The following is a 19,354-nucleotide window of genomic DNA, read 5'->3' as shown; positions in this document are numbered from 1 at the left end:
CTAGTCTCAGACTCACCTTCTTCTGCCTATCCCCACTGCTGTTCAACAGAACAAACTCAAATCCTCAACTCTCTTCTGAGTGCCTTAATTAAGAAACTGGCATGATGAGCTATTTTCTTAGAGTTCTTTGTCCTGTCATGCTATGAAGGATTAGCTTTTCCTGACTTGTCCTCAAGATAACAACTAATCCTGATGTCTCCCTCAACTCAACAGGCTGCACAGACCCTAATTTATAACAAAACCACTGCACTCCAAGACAGCAATAATGGGGGGTTAGCAATACTTCTGTTTGCTGGATTCATGGCTGAAGCTTCCTAAGGGTCTGCATGACACCATCAAAGTCCTCATTTCAGGAACCCTCAGCTTAGGCATTAGGTCAAGTCATCCAGCTAACTAAGGACAGATTAACCATGTGCTCACAAAATCTAGGTCAGTCCCAAACAGGCTCTACAGCCTGGAAAGGCCTCTCTGTGTCAGCAAGAATCCCCCAGCCCTCCCCTCTGAAAGGATGTTCTGCAGAAAGTGAGTGGGACCCAGATTCACTTTTTGTTACATTTGTTCTTCATTTCTACAGCACAGAATAAACCTTGACCAACCTGCATTCAGAAGTCAGTAAGAAACCAGTCAGTAATGTCAAGTTCTCCCTCTCTGGAATATCTGGTTCTCAAATATTCAGTTATTTTCTGAAGTGAAAGAGCCAGGTCAGGACCTGGCTGCAGACCTGAGACTTGTCTCCCATTCCAAACCTTCCAAATCCTCCTAACCCACACCTCAGTTCCACAGACCCATTCTGCAGCCTTTACTCTCTCCTGTGACCTCTCTGCCCTCCTCCCCAGCAAACACTAAAATTAGACCACACTGCCTCCCCCAGTGCTGTCATGGGCTCCCTGTCACATCAGTCATGTATTTCAGTCTCACCCTGAGCCCATGCATCACCTCCCCTGCCCAGATAATGCTCTTCTCCAGTCTTACCTGTCTGTCCTTTGACAAAGTGCCATTCCTCATTACCTTCAGGGAGCTCAATCTCCATCCATCCCCAGAATGCATGGCCACCCACTTACATCTTCATCTGAAGCCAAAAAGACATCTCTGAGGCATTCCAAAGATAAAATTAGGTGCTGGAGGAAAGATGGCTTATAAACATCCACTCTAAAACTTTGGGCATGCTTGTATCCTCCCTGTCTCACACACACAATTCACATCACAGGTTTCTTGAAATTGAGAGATGCAGTGGGCTGCACACACAGCAAGATAAGGTGTCTGTGCTGTCAGGGTTTGTCAAGTTTCCATGCTCTGACTTCAGAAAATGTCCAAGCTTTGAAGCCAGGACAATACACACATACAATAATGTCTTATTTCAGGAGTGCTGCTGGAAGCTCCTGCTACAAAGACAAGTGAATTCTTCCATTTGCTGGCTGGGAGTCCAAGGAGAGGTTCATGGAGCAAGAACAACCAAACACCACAGTCCAACCCCACTGCCCCCAGTGTCTGCAGAGAACAGAGGTGCTGCAGAGCCCCCTCACAGAGCCCATCCTGCCCTGCTCTGGGAGCTCACTCTGTGCTGGGTGTCACTCACCACCAGCCACAACAGGACCAATCTCCTTTTTGTTAATGACAGAAGGGAAAAGCAAAGGAACTGGAGCTCAGCCATTAACAGCAGCATCTCTTTCCAGTCTTTCAGATCTGATCTATCACTGCAGGACTATAATTGATTTTATTTTTTTTTACTTCCAGCTGTCTTACAGAAAAGCATAAACTTCAGTTTTGCCCTTGGGAACATCCATCCCAGAAATGGTATGTTCTGGCACTGCCAGTGTACTTGGCAGATATAATGAGCACTTTAAGAGCTTTCTTAACTTCAGTGAACTTCAGAGTAGCAATTAACTTCAATTACTCCAGATGAAAGACCACACAAAATGTTAACTCAAATCCCCCTTCTCCCAAAGCCCCCTGCTATCCCTGGTCACCAATGTCCTACTTTTTCCTCTCACCAACACCCAAAAGGTTGGACCTGCTCTTCCTTGCTGCTTATATTTCCTGGTGTGATCAACACCCTTGTCATACCTTCCTTTCCATCCTGTCTCCTTTCAGGACATTGCAGAGTACTTGTTGCAGTTTGGAGGAAAGCACTGCTTTCTCCACACAGATACACTTGATGCATCTCACCTAATTTCTCCCACAGCCTCAATCAGAACAGGAGATAAAACAGACAAAATTGGTTATTTATACCTGCCAGAGGTAGGAAAAGATGCTCCACTGGATCCACTGTAGGATCCACTATCCACTATTGCACTGTAGGACACAGAGGAAGGAACTGGGATCACCTGAAAGCAGCATATGTCACAAGGGTTTAAATACAAAAGAAATTAATGAGATATAGCAGCACTGCCTTGACTTCTAGCAGCTACAAAGAGCCTGTAATAAAATTGTGAAGCTGTTAACCACAAATTAGAACAATACTCAGCAACAGCTGCAAAACAAGGCTGAAACAACACTAAGCTACACAGCAGTGACTTTGTAGTTCAGGTGCATTTAAATGAAACGTTAGACACAAAACTGAAATCAACAATACTTTTGGGATGGTTTAAATCACAAATGAAAGAGCTTGTCATCAAAACCAGAACATGTTCTCAGGCTGAAATCCAAGACCCTGCATGGCACCACATGGCAATGTAGGAGAAAACAAAACTTCCATGTCCCCGTGATCCACATGAGATGGACTGGAAGAACTACTGGTGGGAGGAAAGGGGAGAAGGAAGGAGACTTAAGTAGGAAATCTTTTCCTGAGGATAACACCCAGCAACGTGCCAGAAGTCTTAAGTACCAGTATTCACTAGAAATGCAGAACCATTTCTGAGGAAGTCCACTCCAAGCCTTTAGTTCTCTTCAAAAAAAATGACCACACTCTATATTTCTTCATGAACTCTAAAGCTCCCTTCTGGAAGCTTCAGAGATTTCATAGCTCCATTCTTTTTGTGACTGTTTTCTTATAATTTGCTGCATAAACTCTCTGGCTTTGGCTGTTCCACCCTATAGAGTGCTGAGTTTTACAGCTATCTGTCAAACAGCAGCGACAGTCTGGGGTTTGTTTTTACAATTATGATAATCCTTGCCCTAAAGAACTTACATTTAACAGCCATGTCTCATCTGTGACTCACTCAACCTTCGTCAAATAAGGCTGTGTCAAATAACAGCTCCGAGCCTGGTCATAGGAGCTTAAAATCCCTGGGCTGCAAACTGCTCCCAAAGCAGCAGCCTGGGTGGGTCAGAGCTGCCCAGAGCCCAGAGAGCTGCAGTTGTCCTCAACCTTGCACATGCTGCTGCTGCTTTTCTGGGCTGAGATGACACAGGAAGACCAAAGAATGGTGGTGTCAATTCCTCTACTGTGTCTGCTGAAAAGCTCCTGAGGGCAGGAAGAGCGTGAACAAATCCTCCCAAGTCTTGAAACGGGCAATAACCGATGCCACTCTAATGAAGTGGTCTGAGAGGCACTGCAGAGAGCAGAGAGTGACAGAAACACAGAAAGGGGGGGAAAAAGGGGCTTTGAGACAAACTGCTGCGAGCAAAAATGCCACACAGAGCTGGGCTGGTGATGCATTCGGGCAAACCACCAGGGCCAGGGAAGATGAGCAGCACAGTGAAGACATTGTGGGATCCCAAAATCAGAGAAAGGGGACAGTGACAGTCATGGAGATGAGTAAAATGATTCTGGGCAGGGAGCCCACCACGAGAACAGTGCAGGGAAAAGCCACCCGTGGTGAGGACAGCAGGGCACTCCACGCCCGAGATGCTGAGAACGAAACCCAGCGAGTTGGGGGCTCACTGCAGGGACCTGAACTGCTCCCTTGTTCTGTGCTGCCACTCGAGCCTCTTCAGAATAGGAAGTGCAGGCTGCAAAGGAGAAGTCTGAGGTTTGGGATTTCTAAGGCCAACACTTCTGTCTGCTGAGCCTTGTGCTGTCACAGCTTTTCCTCTGATGGGAATTGTGAAGGATGTGGTGGCTGTGCCCCAGCAGAGCAGGCACAGATAAACTTTTTGCTCCATCAGAAGCTCAGTGAAACACAACATTTTGCAATTCACTTACAGTGGCCTGTTACTTGATGTTCATGAACATACAAGACATGGAAAATGTCACTTTTACACCAAGCATTTCTAACACAGCTGTTGCAACAGCTGTGTTTATTCACAGAGCTATTGCTTTATCTGAAATAAAATACCAGGCACATTTCATCTGGGCAACAAGAAGACCAGATAAAAAAAGATGACAGGTATTTAAATTGAAAAGCCACAACTAAATGAGCATGGACTCACTTCTTGCAGAAGCTCTGTGCTTTTGTCATTGAAATGTTTCCTACTCTCCCCAACAGCTGAGCCTTAACATCCTACACTCACAAGTTACTTCTGAACACCCAACAGTTTATACACTTCACACAAACCAATTTTAAGCAATTCATGGCACTTAGGAGAATCCAGCATTAAGGCTAATAACAGAAGCTCATCAAACAAAAGTGATTATGAGAAAGCCCCATCTATTTCTGTCAGACAGCATTCCCAGTGCAGTTGTGGGCTATCATTGGTTATTTCAATCCAATATTTGGTTATATTGAATTTAGGAGCCCTTTGACAGTTTCAATAGGACCAAAATGCTGACCTTCAGTAACTTATCAAATGCCAGATGGTACAGGCATTCACAGCAGAAGTTATTTCAACTCTGAATGTCTATAGTAAAAATTTTATGCTGCTAAAAACTGTGGAAAAAGTTACTGACTCTTTACGAATGGCTAAACCACAATGCTGGCAAAACATAAACTAGTTCCAGGTCTGAAAGCAGGGAATGTGGAGAGACACTGTTAGTCTAGAAAGTCTCCAGGCACAAAAGACATTAATTAATAACTGCAGCTGGAAACCTCCTTCCCCTTCCTCAGAGGCTTCCCCATCACTGAGCTGTGAACTGAAACAAAGCAACAGCAGAAACTCAGTGTCAAAAGCTAAACCCAAGTCTTTGCCAGTGAAAGAGTGGCTCAGCAGCAGTATCTGTCACTGTCTGTGACCTCAATGTCACTGTGAGCACAGTTCCTGCCACTGAAGCAGAAGAGCCCCCCTTCACCACATCTCATAAAAGGACAAAGCCATGGTTGCGTCAGGTCGTAAATGTTTGTGCACAGAGATAAACTGCTCAGCCTCTCTTCTGCTTTCAACTTCTCCCATATTTCTAAGGCAGACCCACCAGCATTTACCCTGGTGAAAGTGCAGCTCAAGCTGCTTTCAACCAGGCAGTCTGTAAACACCCAGGACTCACTTCAAGGAGCCCAGCACACCCAGGCAGGAGAAGCCCCTGTCATCCCCAGGGAGAAGCTGCCAGCTCCCAACAAACAGCAGCAGGAAACTGCCACAAGCAGGCTCTCTAATTTTTTATCCCCCAAAATGCCAAATTTGCAGGCACATCAGTGTGGGCAGACCATGAGTTTTGGTAAGAGTGGTGGCTTGTCTGTGCTGACGTCAAGGACCTGCCGAGCAGGCGCATGCAGGATGGGGCTGCCAACGAGTGCCCGGAGCAGCAACAGATTTGGGCTGCCAGGAGGCAGCTCAGCATGCAGGGTTACAGTGCCAGCCACCATGAGACATCTCCAGTTTGGAGAAAAACTGTCACTGTCAGGGCAAACATCTGTCAGCCTCACACATTTCAAGTGCAGTAAGAAACACGGTAATTGTATCATCCATTTTCCATGCTGACACCAGGACGTGCTCGGCTAAATAAGATAAAAGAGGCTTGGACAATCAGGAGTGCAGGCACTCGAGGCCATTTTGATTTCAGCTTATTCCCTTTCTATCTAAGTAAAAATATCTGTGATGAATAACCAATGTTCTTCCACCTCCCTCCTTACTGCTGCATTTCCAAATTTTCGTAGGTCTTTCCAAGGGTGACACTCGCAGGGAGCACAAAGCGTAGAAACCGTACAGACGGACGGTGACGCTGCAGAGGCCGCTGAGGCGGGGGGGATCTGCTGTGCACAACATCAACCCTCCCCTCTACCTCCTGCCCCAAAAGCCCCCTCCCCACTGCCCCGTCCTTACCTCGTAGGACCAGACGCACTGCACCCCCGCGAACCTGCGCACGCAGCGTCCCACCTCCACGTCCTCGTGCGTGGTGTACATCTCCCGCAGGCACTCGCCGATGTGCGGCACCATCCGCCGCAGCACCTCCCTGCTCATGATCACTCCTGGCCCCCCCATGCAGAAGTTCTCCCCCGGCTCCAGCGCCAGCTTCCCCATCTCCTCCGTGGTGCCGAGGCCGGTCTGGCCCAGGAACAGGGGCTCGCTGCTGTTCAGGCTCCTGAGGAAGTTCTCCAGTTTGTCCCCTTTGATGTAAACGTCGTCGTCAGCCCTCATGAACCATTCGTATTTGTCCAAGTAGTGGTCATGCATGTATTTGAGCATCATGAAGGATTTCTTCTGGGGGGGGTAGGAGTCATCTACACCTGGAAGCGGCACGATGGGGATGGGGATAGAGGTGTCCGAGCCCTCACTGGAGAAGAATTCGACCTTGCCAGGAATGGTTTTGGACCATGTTCTAGATTGGAAAAGACAAGAAGGAATAATTAAATATGCAAACCAGAGCAGGCACAGAGTGCTGCCACAGACTGTGGCTCACCTGCTTTACAAATTTTCTTTTTTGAACACCTTGAAAGGTTATTTTTTACCACACAGATGAGGACATTCACGTGGCACACACAGCAATTGGTACAACATACACAAGATTCTGATATGACAAGAGTCTGAGTACCATTTTTGCACCTCCATATGTTAGAAAAATAATTCAATAGCAGCAGTTCACTAGTAGAAGCAGGATTCCTTAAGCACACTCAGTTTTGCACTAACAGCTATTGATCACAAAGTACAGAGGTGATCCAATAGGGGCCAACAATTCACTTACAACTGAATTTACTGCTTCCAAAGCTTCAGCATCACAGTCACTTTCCCTCTATGCCATTCCCTCTAAGCCTCCCTAAAAGCTCAAATGTGCACTCAGAAATACAGACTTCCAGAGAGTAAATTCACATGAACTTTTAAGGAAACGGCATCCCTTGGGAAACCAACCAAAGAGCAACTTCTCCAGATGGTGTGTGGAGAAGCAAAGCACAGAGCATGGAGCAGAAGTAACCTCAAGTGGCTTTGTCCATACCAGCAAAGTTGTAAGAGATGCCTGTAGAACTCCTAATTCCCACAGTAACATGGTGCTACCCAACACCTGCACCTCCAGCAGCTTTCCAGACATTTCATTCCAGGTTCTAGTGCAGAGGAACTGCACAGAAGAGGAGTCGTTCCTGTGCAGAGCAGCACAGCAACATCTGCTCCACACCTTCCATGCTCCTCTCTGACAAATCCAACCCATCTGCGTGGGCAAACTGGGTCACTGATGGCAGGAAGAGCTGCAGGATGATTCCTCAAGGCAGAGCACAGCCTCCTCCAGGGAGGATTTTCAGTCACGTAACTGCTACAGCCTTGCCCTCAAAAATTATTAATTTTAAGCTTGCGGTACCATTTTCTGAAATTCTATCTGGGATAAGAGATCACATACACCTCACAGAAACTCACAGAAACATTTTTAGTTGGTAAAACTACTTTAGTTGGTAAACCAACAGGTTTTGCCCCTTTTTATATACAGGGAGAATAATCCATAATTCTATTTGGTGACTATACTCAGAATATAACCTAAAGCTGATGTGAAAAGACTCTCAAGGTAAAGGACACAGTATTCCCTCAATGCATCACTGTCACTCTGACCAGATGCCTCTCAGCACAGGCTTCTTGCCAATACCTGAGCAGATTTTGGGCAGCACAGACCATCTGAAATTTGAAATATCCAGAATTAGCTATCATATAAAGCCTGAAATATAAAAATACTTCAGGAGAATTATTCCTTAAGTTCCATCAGAAAATGCAGAGGTATTTAATGAGACTACCTGAACATCAACTTTGACACCTTAACAGTTTCTCACTAATTCCACTGTGTGTAATGAATATCACCCAATTACTTTAAAAGCTTTGTCTCCTGGATTTCTTACTGCTGTGGGTAGTGTTTCATAGCAAAAGTTTAGATCTGAGCTTCCTAGAAGAGCACAGGGTAAAGCAAATGGAAACATTCCCACTGACTTCACGACAGAGGTGATGAGGCCTTTAATCATCAGTGAGGCAATTAATGCACAGTACTGCTGGTTATAAATCACTGAGAACTGCCTGCTTTAAAAGGAGACACGGTCACATCCTGAACTTTCACTAACTTTTAAGGAAGTTCTGCTGTTTATTTTCTGACACCCACACTCCACATACAAATCATCCACAGCTCTTCCCATATCAACTCCCAGTCTAAGCTTAAAAGATTTTTCTTCACTAAAGATGCATTTAAATTTTAGTGTCACAGAAAGAAAGGACAGAAGGAGTTACTGAGAAATTGAGAAATGCAGCTCATCTCATCCACTGAGACACAGCTTTGGGTGGACCCAGGACACTCTGCAGACAACTACCAGGTTGAAGTTATAACCTAAAGTCTTTTGGCAATTTCTGTTTAGTTACTTCTTTATTCAAAAGCAAACAGTGTCTTTTCAGACTTGCTCTTCATACCCTGAAAGATCTGCCTTTATCATGACTATAATCTATGGGCAACACAGGATGTCTTTATCACTCCAAGCTTTAGCTCCCTCCTGGAAGTCATCAAGCTCTTCTGTTGATTCCCAGTTTAAATTTACTCCCTGTTCTCCAAATAGGTACCCTGACCTCAAGATAAGAGAAGAGCTCCCATTCAACAGAAAGGGAACAAAATGCATGCACATCCATAAACCCTGGCATGCTTGATTCCCAGTCTTCTTACTGCACTAAACCCCTCATCCCAAAGCCAGTTTGAGCCCATCTATCCATGTGAGCCACATTTAGGTTCCACATTAAACCAGGGGTAAAACAGAGACATTCCTGCATCTATGCAGGAATGGGGACACAAACACCATGCCCTAACAACATCCACACCCCAAGGACCTGTGTGAGCACCACGATGTCACTCCAGCCTTGGGATCTCATGTCAACCACATCGACCGTGCACCAGCACAGCCTGACTGAGCCTTTGTTCACCTCCTGCAGCAACACAATTTCTAGGATGCGACAGCTCAACGTGTTGTTTGTGACCGTGGCTTTGTTTGAACCCAAAGGGATGAAACCCTCCCACATGGACAAACAGCCCAAGTGTCTGTGTCAACAGAGCACAGCTCAGGCACAGGCTGAGACAATGGAGCCACCACGGGCTGCTCCTCACGTCCAAGCCACAGCTCGCTGTGGCCCTTTTGGGGACAGAAACAGGGAGAACAGTTTGCTCAGGAAACATGCTGCTGCACTCAGCCAAAGAAGCCAAACCACAGAGGGTGAGATGAACTGTAAGTAGGTTTTTCTGGCCCCAGTTATCAGCAGAACTAAGGACTGATAAAATGCACAGATGAATTCCAATCAAAGCTGCTTTTAACTTTTTTATCCAATGTTGCAAATAATCAGACTTGGCTCCATCACCAGCAATTCTGTAGTTTAGTACGTAAAACCTACATTTCTTGCCAGTCCTCCCACCTCCACTGTCATTTACCTTGTCTGCTCTCAGGTTATGGGCAGCAACCTGACCCTTCAGCTCCTGAGCACAGAGCTCTTTTCTCAACACCTCCCCACCTCTGTGGCCCCACCAGCACCCCCTTCCACCAGATTACATCACTTTCCTGGTCAAGGTTTCTCCAGTATAAGACCTGCAGGTTCTATCTGCAAAAGAATTGTATGTTTGAAAATGAAAAAAAAACAGAAAAATATTTTAATTGAAATTTGACACCCTCCTTCTTCCCCACCGCCCTGTCACCCTGAGCTGTTTAAAGGACACATGGACACAACATTTCTGCCATCAGACTCTGTATCTGCACCTGCAGAGACCACCTGGGCTGCAGTGATCACTCACCAGCGCTTCAGTCAAAGCTATTTCAACTCTGTCCACAGAGAAATATCAGCTTGTGAATACAACTGATACTGCCCTGAAGTGGTCATTTAAAAACCCTGACAGATCCCAACCTTATCTCCCCCGTGTAATCTGAATCTGCTGCTTAAGCAGGAGGATGGGCATGAATCAGGACAGCAAGGCTCTCTATTACCCTCCCCAGGAGGTAAAACACCTGCAGGATGCTGAGTGACCTGGTTTCTCTCAGTGCACAGGGCACACAACTCCACAAAAAAATCTCTAAACAGAGGACATGACTCCAGTGATGCTCCAGTACTGGTGGCTACCAAATCAATTCTACCCTCCCTCCCTCACCCAGTTTTGCACACTGGATATCCTACATGTACCCTAGGCTAAGCAAGTCACAAGCAAACTGGGTGAAAAGATTTTATCTTTTTAGCTGGCTCTCAGGAACTCATGAAATACAGAAAACCTTGTGCACACCAAGAGTGCTAAAAAGCCCCAGTATTTTCTAAAAAGTGACCACAATTGTAGTCTTGAAATGTTGTAAGAAGCTTCATTTAAAAAGAAGCTTAAAAGCACAACTTGCAGCAGGAGCAGCACAGATCTGGGATGTTTTCTCTTCAGTTTCCAGTATTTATTATTTATTTGTATTATCTTGCTTATCAGCTTTGCAGACTCGGCAGAAGCACAGTCAGTGGCGCTATGCAGACAGTGCTCCCTTTGTAGAGACTCAGGCTGAAGACTGACAAAAAATGTATTTGGTTTTTGTCTGCAGCTCAGGAAGTTTCCCTTAGAGGAGATCAGAGAAATCATTTAAAGTTTTGAGAAATAGTCATCTTGTATAATTATGCTGAAGAAAATCATAATTTGTGAAGAACTCAGCAAGACAACAGACATGAAAGACTGATGTCTTGAATGCAGCTAAATTCCATGTTGAATTAGGGCTAGTTTGGCATCTCTGTTCTTCAAGGCCCCATTCTTCCAACAACATTTGCTACAGGGGAAGCAGCGAACCACAGCTCAGGCAGGAGAACTGAGCTCGGAAACCAGCACACTGCTCCTGCACATGGTATTGTAGATAACACATGGGAGGTCACCAAAAAAAAGCTGGTCTTTTAAATTTCCACATCTCTGTCACTAAGATCTGCATTACAGAATTCCAATCTTGAGGAAAAGTTTCTTTCAGGTTTCTGCAGGATTGCTTTAACAGAGAACCCAAGCAGCTTCCACAGCTGTTTGAGTCCTTTGAGCTAAACTCCTCCAATTTTAAGTGATGCTGGTTTTCTGTCCATGCATATCCACCTTCCTTGTGGACAGGGACAGAAATGGATCCATCACCCACAGGCACACAGACAGTCAGTGGGCCAGGCTAAGATCAGAGCCCAAGTGTCTCAGAGTTTTGGGCCATATGGTTATTTTGGGGGGTGTAAGTGACTTTGTTTTACTTACCCCCCAGCCCCTGTATCAATGACAGTTGCTCTGTGTGCTTCTTTCACACCGTTCCTTAAACATCCTCACAAATTTTAGGTTACTGGCCAGAAATGCCAAGTACATCGTGTTTCTGGTGGAGGGTACCTGAGCAGGACACTGAGTTCTCACTGCTGCAGTACTGTGGTACGATTCACACATGAAGTAAAACACGTACTGTGCTGGCACAACATCCAAAGTCACTTCACAGGGCCCCCTCCCAAGGGGCAGGAGCTCCACAATCCATCACATCCCCCAACCAGCGACCAGAACGGGCCAAACCACCCGACAGATGCAGATCTGAATTTAGGAGCAATACACTTACAATGTGTAAGTGTACGCTTTGACAGATAACCCAAACTCCCCCACACCCAAATCCTTCTGGCTGCCTTTCACTTAAGCTCTTCCGAGCACTCAGGTATTTGGATTCCAGCTTCCTGTAAGCCACCACCAACAGAGGCAGCACGTTGGAAATGGAGCCCCTGAAGGGCACCCTTCTGCCACCGGGCAGGGATGGCTCAGCACCAGCCCCGGGCATCCCTCATGGTCCTCGTGGCACTTGACGGTGCCCTGGGGACCGTCCCAAACCCAGACGTGCTGCGGCTGTGTTCCTGCAAAGATGCTGCCAAAGGCCAGCCGCTGACATCTCGCCATTAACTGCATTCACACCACTCTCCTGCCACGTTTCCCAGGAAATCTAGTTGCTACGCAAACGGAAAAAAAAAATGGGTTAACTGCCTGATATTTCTGCTCCTGAGACAGCAGACTTAAATCTTCTGGGAGACTGCTTATTCCCATCCTCTCCTTCCTGCAGCTCTTTTAGGACAACTCCCCTCAACTGCAAAACCATTAGCACATATTGTTGCACTTTCCCTGAACCCCAGCCATCCCTTTAACTCCTTCCTGCCCAGCTCTTTTCCTGACTACTCCTTGTCCTTCCAAGTGACACCGTGGCTCCTGCTGCTGCACTTCCCCGGCCTCCTGGAAGGGAAGCTCTGCTAACCTGGCTGTCAGATGCAATCACTGCTGAGGCTGCAAATCTGCCCTCCGAAAACCTGTGGATCTAAAGCTTATTCTCTGCCTCACAGACTACAAAAGCAGGACTGTTACAAAGAGCCGGCGGCTCCCGAAAATCCAGCAGGCCTGGTTTGCCTTGCAGTGGTCATTTTGCTCATGATTGATGTTCAGGAAGTGGATTGCTTCCCCTCTTGTTAGACCCTATCTGGATTCACAGCAGCCAGGATCAGCAAATGCTTTCTGCTCCGGTCCCTTTTAGCTGTGTCTGTAAATGGCCTTTGAGCCACAGCAATTTGGAGGTATTCAGCCTCTGAATCCCTAATTCCTTTCAGCGTGGTATCAAGGCTCTGCACACGCTGCCACCCCGGGAATGCCTTGCTAGCAGCTTCCCATTTCACTGGCTGTGCCAGCGATTCAGCTCACCAGGATGCTTTGTCAATGTAGTAATCCCAGCAATTGTCTGCTTGAGTACTTCATGGCAATCAAAAGCCATTTAAGATTTCAGGTTTGTCTTCCTCTTCCCCCCTCCCCATCTTCCCCCAAAGATGTCTTCCTGTCACCAGGACATTAGCTCATTTCTTTCACCAACGGAGGTGAGAAAAACGCATTTAGCCCTACTAAGGGTCTCTTTATCCATCTCTTCCAAGAACAGACATCATCTCTAGACGTTAAACCAAAATAGCAGTGTAGTGAAAAGCGATACTCAGATCTCCATCTAAGGGCTGAAGGAGCCCGATTCCAATAGCTGAATTTGTTAAGTTGCATCTTTAGCCATTGTTTTGTGAGAGCAGATGTCGCAGATCTTGTTCTCTAAACCCAGCTCCGCCACAGCACCAGACTGTTCAGCAAGCACAGGCAAAACCAGGCGAGAACAAGAATCCTTCCCAGCAAAGTGAATTTCTCCCCCAAAGAACACTCTGGGCAACACAGTGATAAATTTCCCTTTTCCGAATTCTTTAAGCAAAATCTGATGGATGCTAGATAAAGTATTCTGCCATAAAACCTGGTATGCGATGTCCCAACACGACTCCAGCCTCCCTGTATGTAAATCTAAATTGCACAGCCTGTGAGATTTGCAATCCAAAATGCTCCATCCCACATGGTGAAGGAGAACATAACCCTGAAGAAATAGATTCCTTCACCCATTTCAAAGCATCAATCATGCGCTTTCTGTAACTTAATTACAGGTCTACTGCTGGAAGAAGGAATTAAGTTTCCATTAAAGCTATCGCTGGTGGACAATATGCCTCAGATTGCCCAAATAAAGCAATTTTATTGCATTGGATGCTGATATAAAGACAGATTTCCTGAAACCAGAGCCGAGCTGGGAACGATGGTATGATGGCCCATCATAGATAGTTTTGTCACCCTGCTCTTACTGGCCAATAGGGCCAAGTACTTTTCAGCCAGGGCAGGCAGGATATGGAGAAGGGTTTGTTCTAGCACAAGACTGAAGGGGATGTTTTATTAAAGATCTGCCCCAGAGCTCCTGGCTGCTCCCCTGAGGGTGCTGGCTCAGCCAGAGCTGGGGTGTACCCGAGCTGACATTTTAGCTCTTGACTCTTTCAGATTTCCCAAGCAGGCTTCCCGTGCAGCCTCCCAGCACTGCCTGCTGGCGCGCACACCGGAGCAATGAGCATATCCCAGCACATTTCAGCAGAGCACAGAGTTCCACCAAAGCCACAGACACATCCCTCACAGAAGAGATGATTATCCTGATGCTGCCGAGGCTTTGGACAGAATTCCCGTTAGCCCGTGGCACTCACGGCCATGCCCAGCCACACCTGGGGACCACGGTGAGCAGCACACAGTGCAAAGCACCAAGATTGCTCCTGCTCCAAAATTAGGGGTGCTCAGGTAACAAACACACGGCTCCGAGACCCTGGCTCCTGCATTAGCTCAACCAGTCTGAAGCACGGAGCGCTTCACCCAGGCTGGCTCTCCCCATCCGAGCTGCTTCACTGCCTGGTCCAGCCTCAGCAGCAGCTGCAGAGAGCCGAGCTGGGTTTTACTCTTTGTTCCCAGATGCCTTTTCTGGGTCCCATTCCCAAGCACAAGCTTTCGGCTTGGCACAGTGGTCTTTATCCAGGGCATTACAGCGGTCCCCAAACTTTATTTCTGTTACCGTCAGGCTGTCAGCTCGCTCCACAAGCAGCAGCCAAGGACCGTACCAGCGTGGCGCAGCTGCGCCCAAGGCAGAGGCACCGAGGGACGCACTTGGATGCCCGTGTCCCCGCCGGTGACCGGCACTCAGCGTCCCCTCGCACCGGCGGGGCTGCCTGACCCTCAGGCAAGGTCACCGGGGCCACCTGCCAGGTGGAACCTGGCTGAGCCAGACCCTGCGGGAGCGGTAACGCGGCTCACGGACCCCTCGCGTCCCTGCCGAGCTGCCCGGGCAGCGGAGCCGCGCTCGGGGCACCGCGGCTGCCGCAGCCCGCCCGGAGAGCGCCCCGGGGCCCGGAGCGAGGAGCGCCGGGGCTGAGCGTGCCCCGAGGCTCGCTCGCACCTGCCCCGGGGAAGGGCGAGCGGTCCCCGGGGCTGGCGGGGGCATCCCGGCTGTAAGGGCATCCCGGGCCGGGCGGTTTTACCCCGGGGGAACCGGCCGGCCGGCCCGAGTCCAGCTGAATGGGAGCGAAGCGAGCCAAGCCCAGCTCGGTTGAATGGGAGCGAACCGAGCCAAGCCCGGCTCAGCTGAACGTGACCGAACCCAGTTGAGACGAGTCGAGCCCACTCGAACCGACCCCGAGCCGATCCCAGACCCCAGCCCAAGGCAGCCCACCGGACCCCCATCCCCGGCGGGCGCCCCCGGCCCCCCGCCGCTCACCGGTGCGCGGCCACGGCGCGGCTCCGCAGGTACTTCTGCGCCGTCATGACCCCCACGAAGAGGAAGCTCTGTGCCGGCGGGCCGGGGCGGCGCGGCGGGGCGGCGGCGGCGGCGGCGGGCGGCGGGCGGCAGCCCTGCGGGCGGGCTCGGTGGGGCCGCGCCGCCGCCGCCAGCTCGGAGGCGCGGGGCAGGACGAGGCGCGATGCGAGCACGAAGCCCAGCACCAGCCCCAGCAGGACGCTGAGCCAGGCGCGGCGGCCGCGGCCCGCCATGCCCGCCCGGCCCGCTGCTCACAGCGCCGCCGCCGCCGCCAGCCGCGCCGAGGCGCCCAGCGCCGCCATGGGGGAAGGGGCAGGGACGGGAAGCGGAGGGAGGGGAGCGGGGGGCCGCCCGCCTCCCCGGCCCTGCCCCTCGGCACAGGCGCCGTGTGCGGCCCCGCCGCGCTGCCCCTGGCCCCGCCCGGCCGTGCCGGAGCCGCCGCCGCGCAGCCCCCGGTGCTGCCCCCGCCCCGCGCGGGGCTCCGGGACACGGCCCCGGGCAGGGGGCTCCGGGAGCCGCGCTGTGACCCGGGGGCGGGAGCACCGCCCTGCAGCGGCACCGCTGGACGTCCCGCCCCATCGCTGGAAGCATTCCAGGCCAGGTTGGACGGGGCTTGGAGCAGCCCGGTCTGTGGCAAGGTGTCCCCGCTGCCCGGGGCACGGAGTGGGATGAGATGAGCGTTAAGGGCCCTTCCAACCCAAACCCGTTCTGTGACAGGGACCGGCACCTTAACCAAGCATTCCACACAGGGGATAGGGAACCTCGCCCAGCATCCCACACTGGGACCTCAGAACTGGCACACCAGAACCTCAGCCCCAGCTATCCAGATCAAGAGGAGCAGAGGCCAAGAGAATGTGGATGCTCAGCTCTGGGGACAGGGACTGAGACGATGGACATAACCCCAGGATAGGCGTCCCAGCACCTCCACCAAGCCCCCGTGGCAGAACCCTGGCTCGGGGGCCAGAACTGGGAGCCCAGACTAGGATGGGACAGACCCAGGACAGGCACCAGGTCGGGTCCCTGCTGCCCAAGGCCCGGCTCTGCCCCATGGCACAGAGTCCAAGGGGATGCAGGCAGTGAGGAGCAGCCTTCCAGCCCTGTTTGCCTGGCACTGGTGCATTTGTGCAGCACAGGCTGTGGTGACAGGGAGCCAAGGCACAGGCGCTCTCTGTTTTTTCCCACCTTGCTAATTAAACCAACCAGAAATAGGTCAGTCTGTTTCCATCCGCAGGCTATAGAGAGTGCTCAACAGATTGAAGACTTTATTGCATGAAGATTTCTTTTTCCTTTGTCCACACTGACTCCCCACGTGCGTTTCATCTACAGAGCACTTCAGCTTCAAATGCTGCAGCCACAAACCCCTCACATTTCACAGGAAAAAAAACTTCCAGTCTCAACAGAAGAAACTTATCAAGTACTACCCACTGACCTCCTGCTTATCATTGTGGTTTCTTCCATTTCCTGCCCACTTCGGCCTTTCCAATTGCCAGTCTTTTCCATTTTAAATTTTATTTATATCATGATGTCATCCATAATGGGCTGGGAAGAAGAAAGTCTTGGTGTAACGGCAGCAACCTCTTGAGCAAGAACCATTGCAAAAGAGGATATCACACCACATTAATACTCTACAGTAATAAGCCAAAGAGAGACATCCATGACAGACTTTTTATGATCACAAGTAACTGTCTCGCTTCTGGGATTGAGCAGGTAATGACACAATCTGCTTATCTAATGAGCTCAATGAAATGTCTTGGAAAAAATGCTTTTGTTTGGGATTTATTGCTCTTGTGATGGTGCAATCCTCATACCGAGGTCAGCACAGATGAACTCGTGATATCAGAGCACAAATAACACAAGGAAAGTGCCACCAGGATTTATGGTATTAAACAACAATAAAATTGAATACAAATAGAAACTAGATAAGGAATACAAATAGTGAACAGGAAGGAAGAGCAGGACGTCTCCTTTTGTTTGCCCATGGACAGAACAGGGATGTATTGAAAGGGATGTGTTTGTGTGAAGAGGAAGAGAAGAACTAAATGGTGAAAGAGAGAGAAAGGAAGAGCAGTCCAAACTGGAATACACACAGGGCAAGTAAAGCCAGGAGGGGCAGGAACACCATTGGCAAAGGCCAGCTGGACTGTCCTTTCCACTGTAATTCCTTTCTAATTCCCAGGGTTTGCAATGCTCCACAATTATTTCTTACTACTGGTGCACTGATCCTTTCCATGAAGTCTGGGGGTATCCTCAGCCCGTGCCACTCTGCACACATGGATCTTTTATTGCACTTAAAAAATGTTCTTCATTAAACTCTGCTTCCCTCCTCTCCCCACAAGCCTGATCATCAGGTCCTGAAATACACAACACCAAGGGACATTCAAGCTACAAAAAGAGCAAGCCCACTCCTTTCCAAGAGAGGCACATGTGGCAAGTCCATGAGCAGGAATGAGATTACTCTGCCTGCTCCAAATCAGCTGTAAAAATCTCCTGATTCAAGGGAAAGCCACTGTGGCCTATGAATTACAGGAAAAGGCAGAGCTAGCGTGGTTAAAAGGCACTAAAAAGGAGAAAGGTTGGGGCTGGGGCTGAGGAGCTGTCAGTTGGCTTCTTCCCACAAAGAAAAGAAGTTAGTCATCAGAGCTGAGAACTCTGTGCCACTTCAGCACACATGGAAATGATGAAGCAGAGCAGCACATTCCCCTGATGGATCTCCTCAGCCCAGAGCTCTCCTGGGCACGTTCCCACCTTGCTGCACCTCCAGAGCAATTGTGGTCCTGGAGCTCACCACGTGCAGGGGTGGCCAGAGGATGCTTGGGAAGGGGCAGGAGAAGGAAGGGGAGCTTTCCTGGTGCCAGATTTGACCTGCAGAGCAGGCACAGATTTCACACCCCAGCTCTAAGGCTGAGATGTCCAGCTGTGATGAGGGGGTGCCACCTGGGAATGCTGCAATGCTCACACAACTCCCACAGCACATCCACATGCCTCCCTTTGTGCCATTTATTGTGCCAAACTCACATTTCAAAGTGCTAGGCAGGCACATGCCCCTTTTACTGCTTCTGCCCCTGTTCTTGCATAGAGCAGCTGCTGGAAAAAAAGGGGGAAAAGCAGATTTAGGGAAAACTTGAAAAGCATGGCTTATTTCTTCCCGTGGAATTATAATACTGTTACCTGCCTAGAGTGTATTTTTAATCTGGATGGCAGCAAAAGGTCATACTGCATAATCACATTTAAGTGCCATTCCCTATTAATACAGCTCTTGGTCTCAATAGCTGTCACTATGTATCATGGTTACTATATATTCAAAGACATGATATTTTTCTGTGGTAACACAGTCTACAAGCATACAGCATTTTTATGCAGCATGTTTCCAGTTCCTTGTGGGATGGCTGGAGGAGGTATTCTGAGGGCTCTCCAAAATCTGCAGAGGATGCACATGGTGTGTGCTCATCCCCATGCTCCCATCCCACTCCCTCCAGCAAGATTAGCACCCAGCCCAGCCACTGAGAGCCCACTTGACAGGCCCACATGGTTTAGATTCATAATCAGATTAACAAAACAGTAATCCTATTTTTAAACAATGAAAAAGCCAAGTCCTTGAGCTGCCTCTGTGTACGTGTGTGCATACAGAATAAATGTCATCCTTTCGGAATAAAGAACCTGAATACCAAATGAAAAAAGTTTCTTCCACATAGGAGACTTTGTCCTGTAGAGGAAAGGAATATCTTGCATTATTACCACTTCTTTTTCCCACTGATTTTGATCTCCAGCAAGCCCACTCCAATACTTGCAGGATTTACCTTCTACAAGACACATTCTTTACCACATTTTAAAATAATAGTTACAGAAGTGAACTACTCCCCAAATGCTCCAGAAACTTTAATTATGAATGTTCCAGTACTCAAACTTATACTTTAAAAACTGCCCAGGCACTGGAAAATGAGCATACTTCATATATTCAATGTAACAGACTCACGGTGGAAAAAATCTCACTGGGCAACCAGTAGCATTTGTCTCTGTCACAATGTTTC

At 48.9% G+C, this 19,354-nt stretch overlaps 1 protein-coding gene across 1 annotated transcript in view; it reads right to left on the bottom strand.

Annotated features, from left to right (window-relative positions):
- The window catches only part of CHSY1 (chondroitin sulfate synthase 1), a 76,256-nt gene extending 60,604 nt beyond the window's left edge, over positions 1–15,652 (bottom strand). The window contains exons 1-2 of the mRNA XM_071441229.1: positions 15,288–15,652; positions 6,076–6,571 (exon numbers count right to left, since the gene is read on the bottom strand). Coding sequence (XP_071297330.1) covers positions 6,076–6,571; positions 15,288–15,559 — 768 coding nt within the window. The 5' untranslated portion in view covers positions 15,560–15,652. The remainder of the gene's footprint in view (positions 1–6,075; positions 6,572–15,287) is intronic.
- Between the last annotated feature and the right edge of the window lie 3,702 nt (positions 15,653–19,354).

This window comes from Agelaius tricolor, unplaced genomic scaffold (genome assembly GCF_023055355.1).
Source record: "Agelaius tricolor isolate 1412-34295 unplaced genomic scaffold, bAgeTri1.0.p SCAF_16, whole genome shotgun sequence".
In the NCBI taxonomy this organism is placed as follows: Eukaryota; Metazoa; Chordata; class Aves; order Passeriformes; family Icteridae; genus Agelaius; species Agelaius tricolor.
Note: the sequence above shows the minus strand (reverse complement) of the source record. Positions and strands in the feature narration are given on the sequence as shown.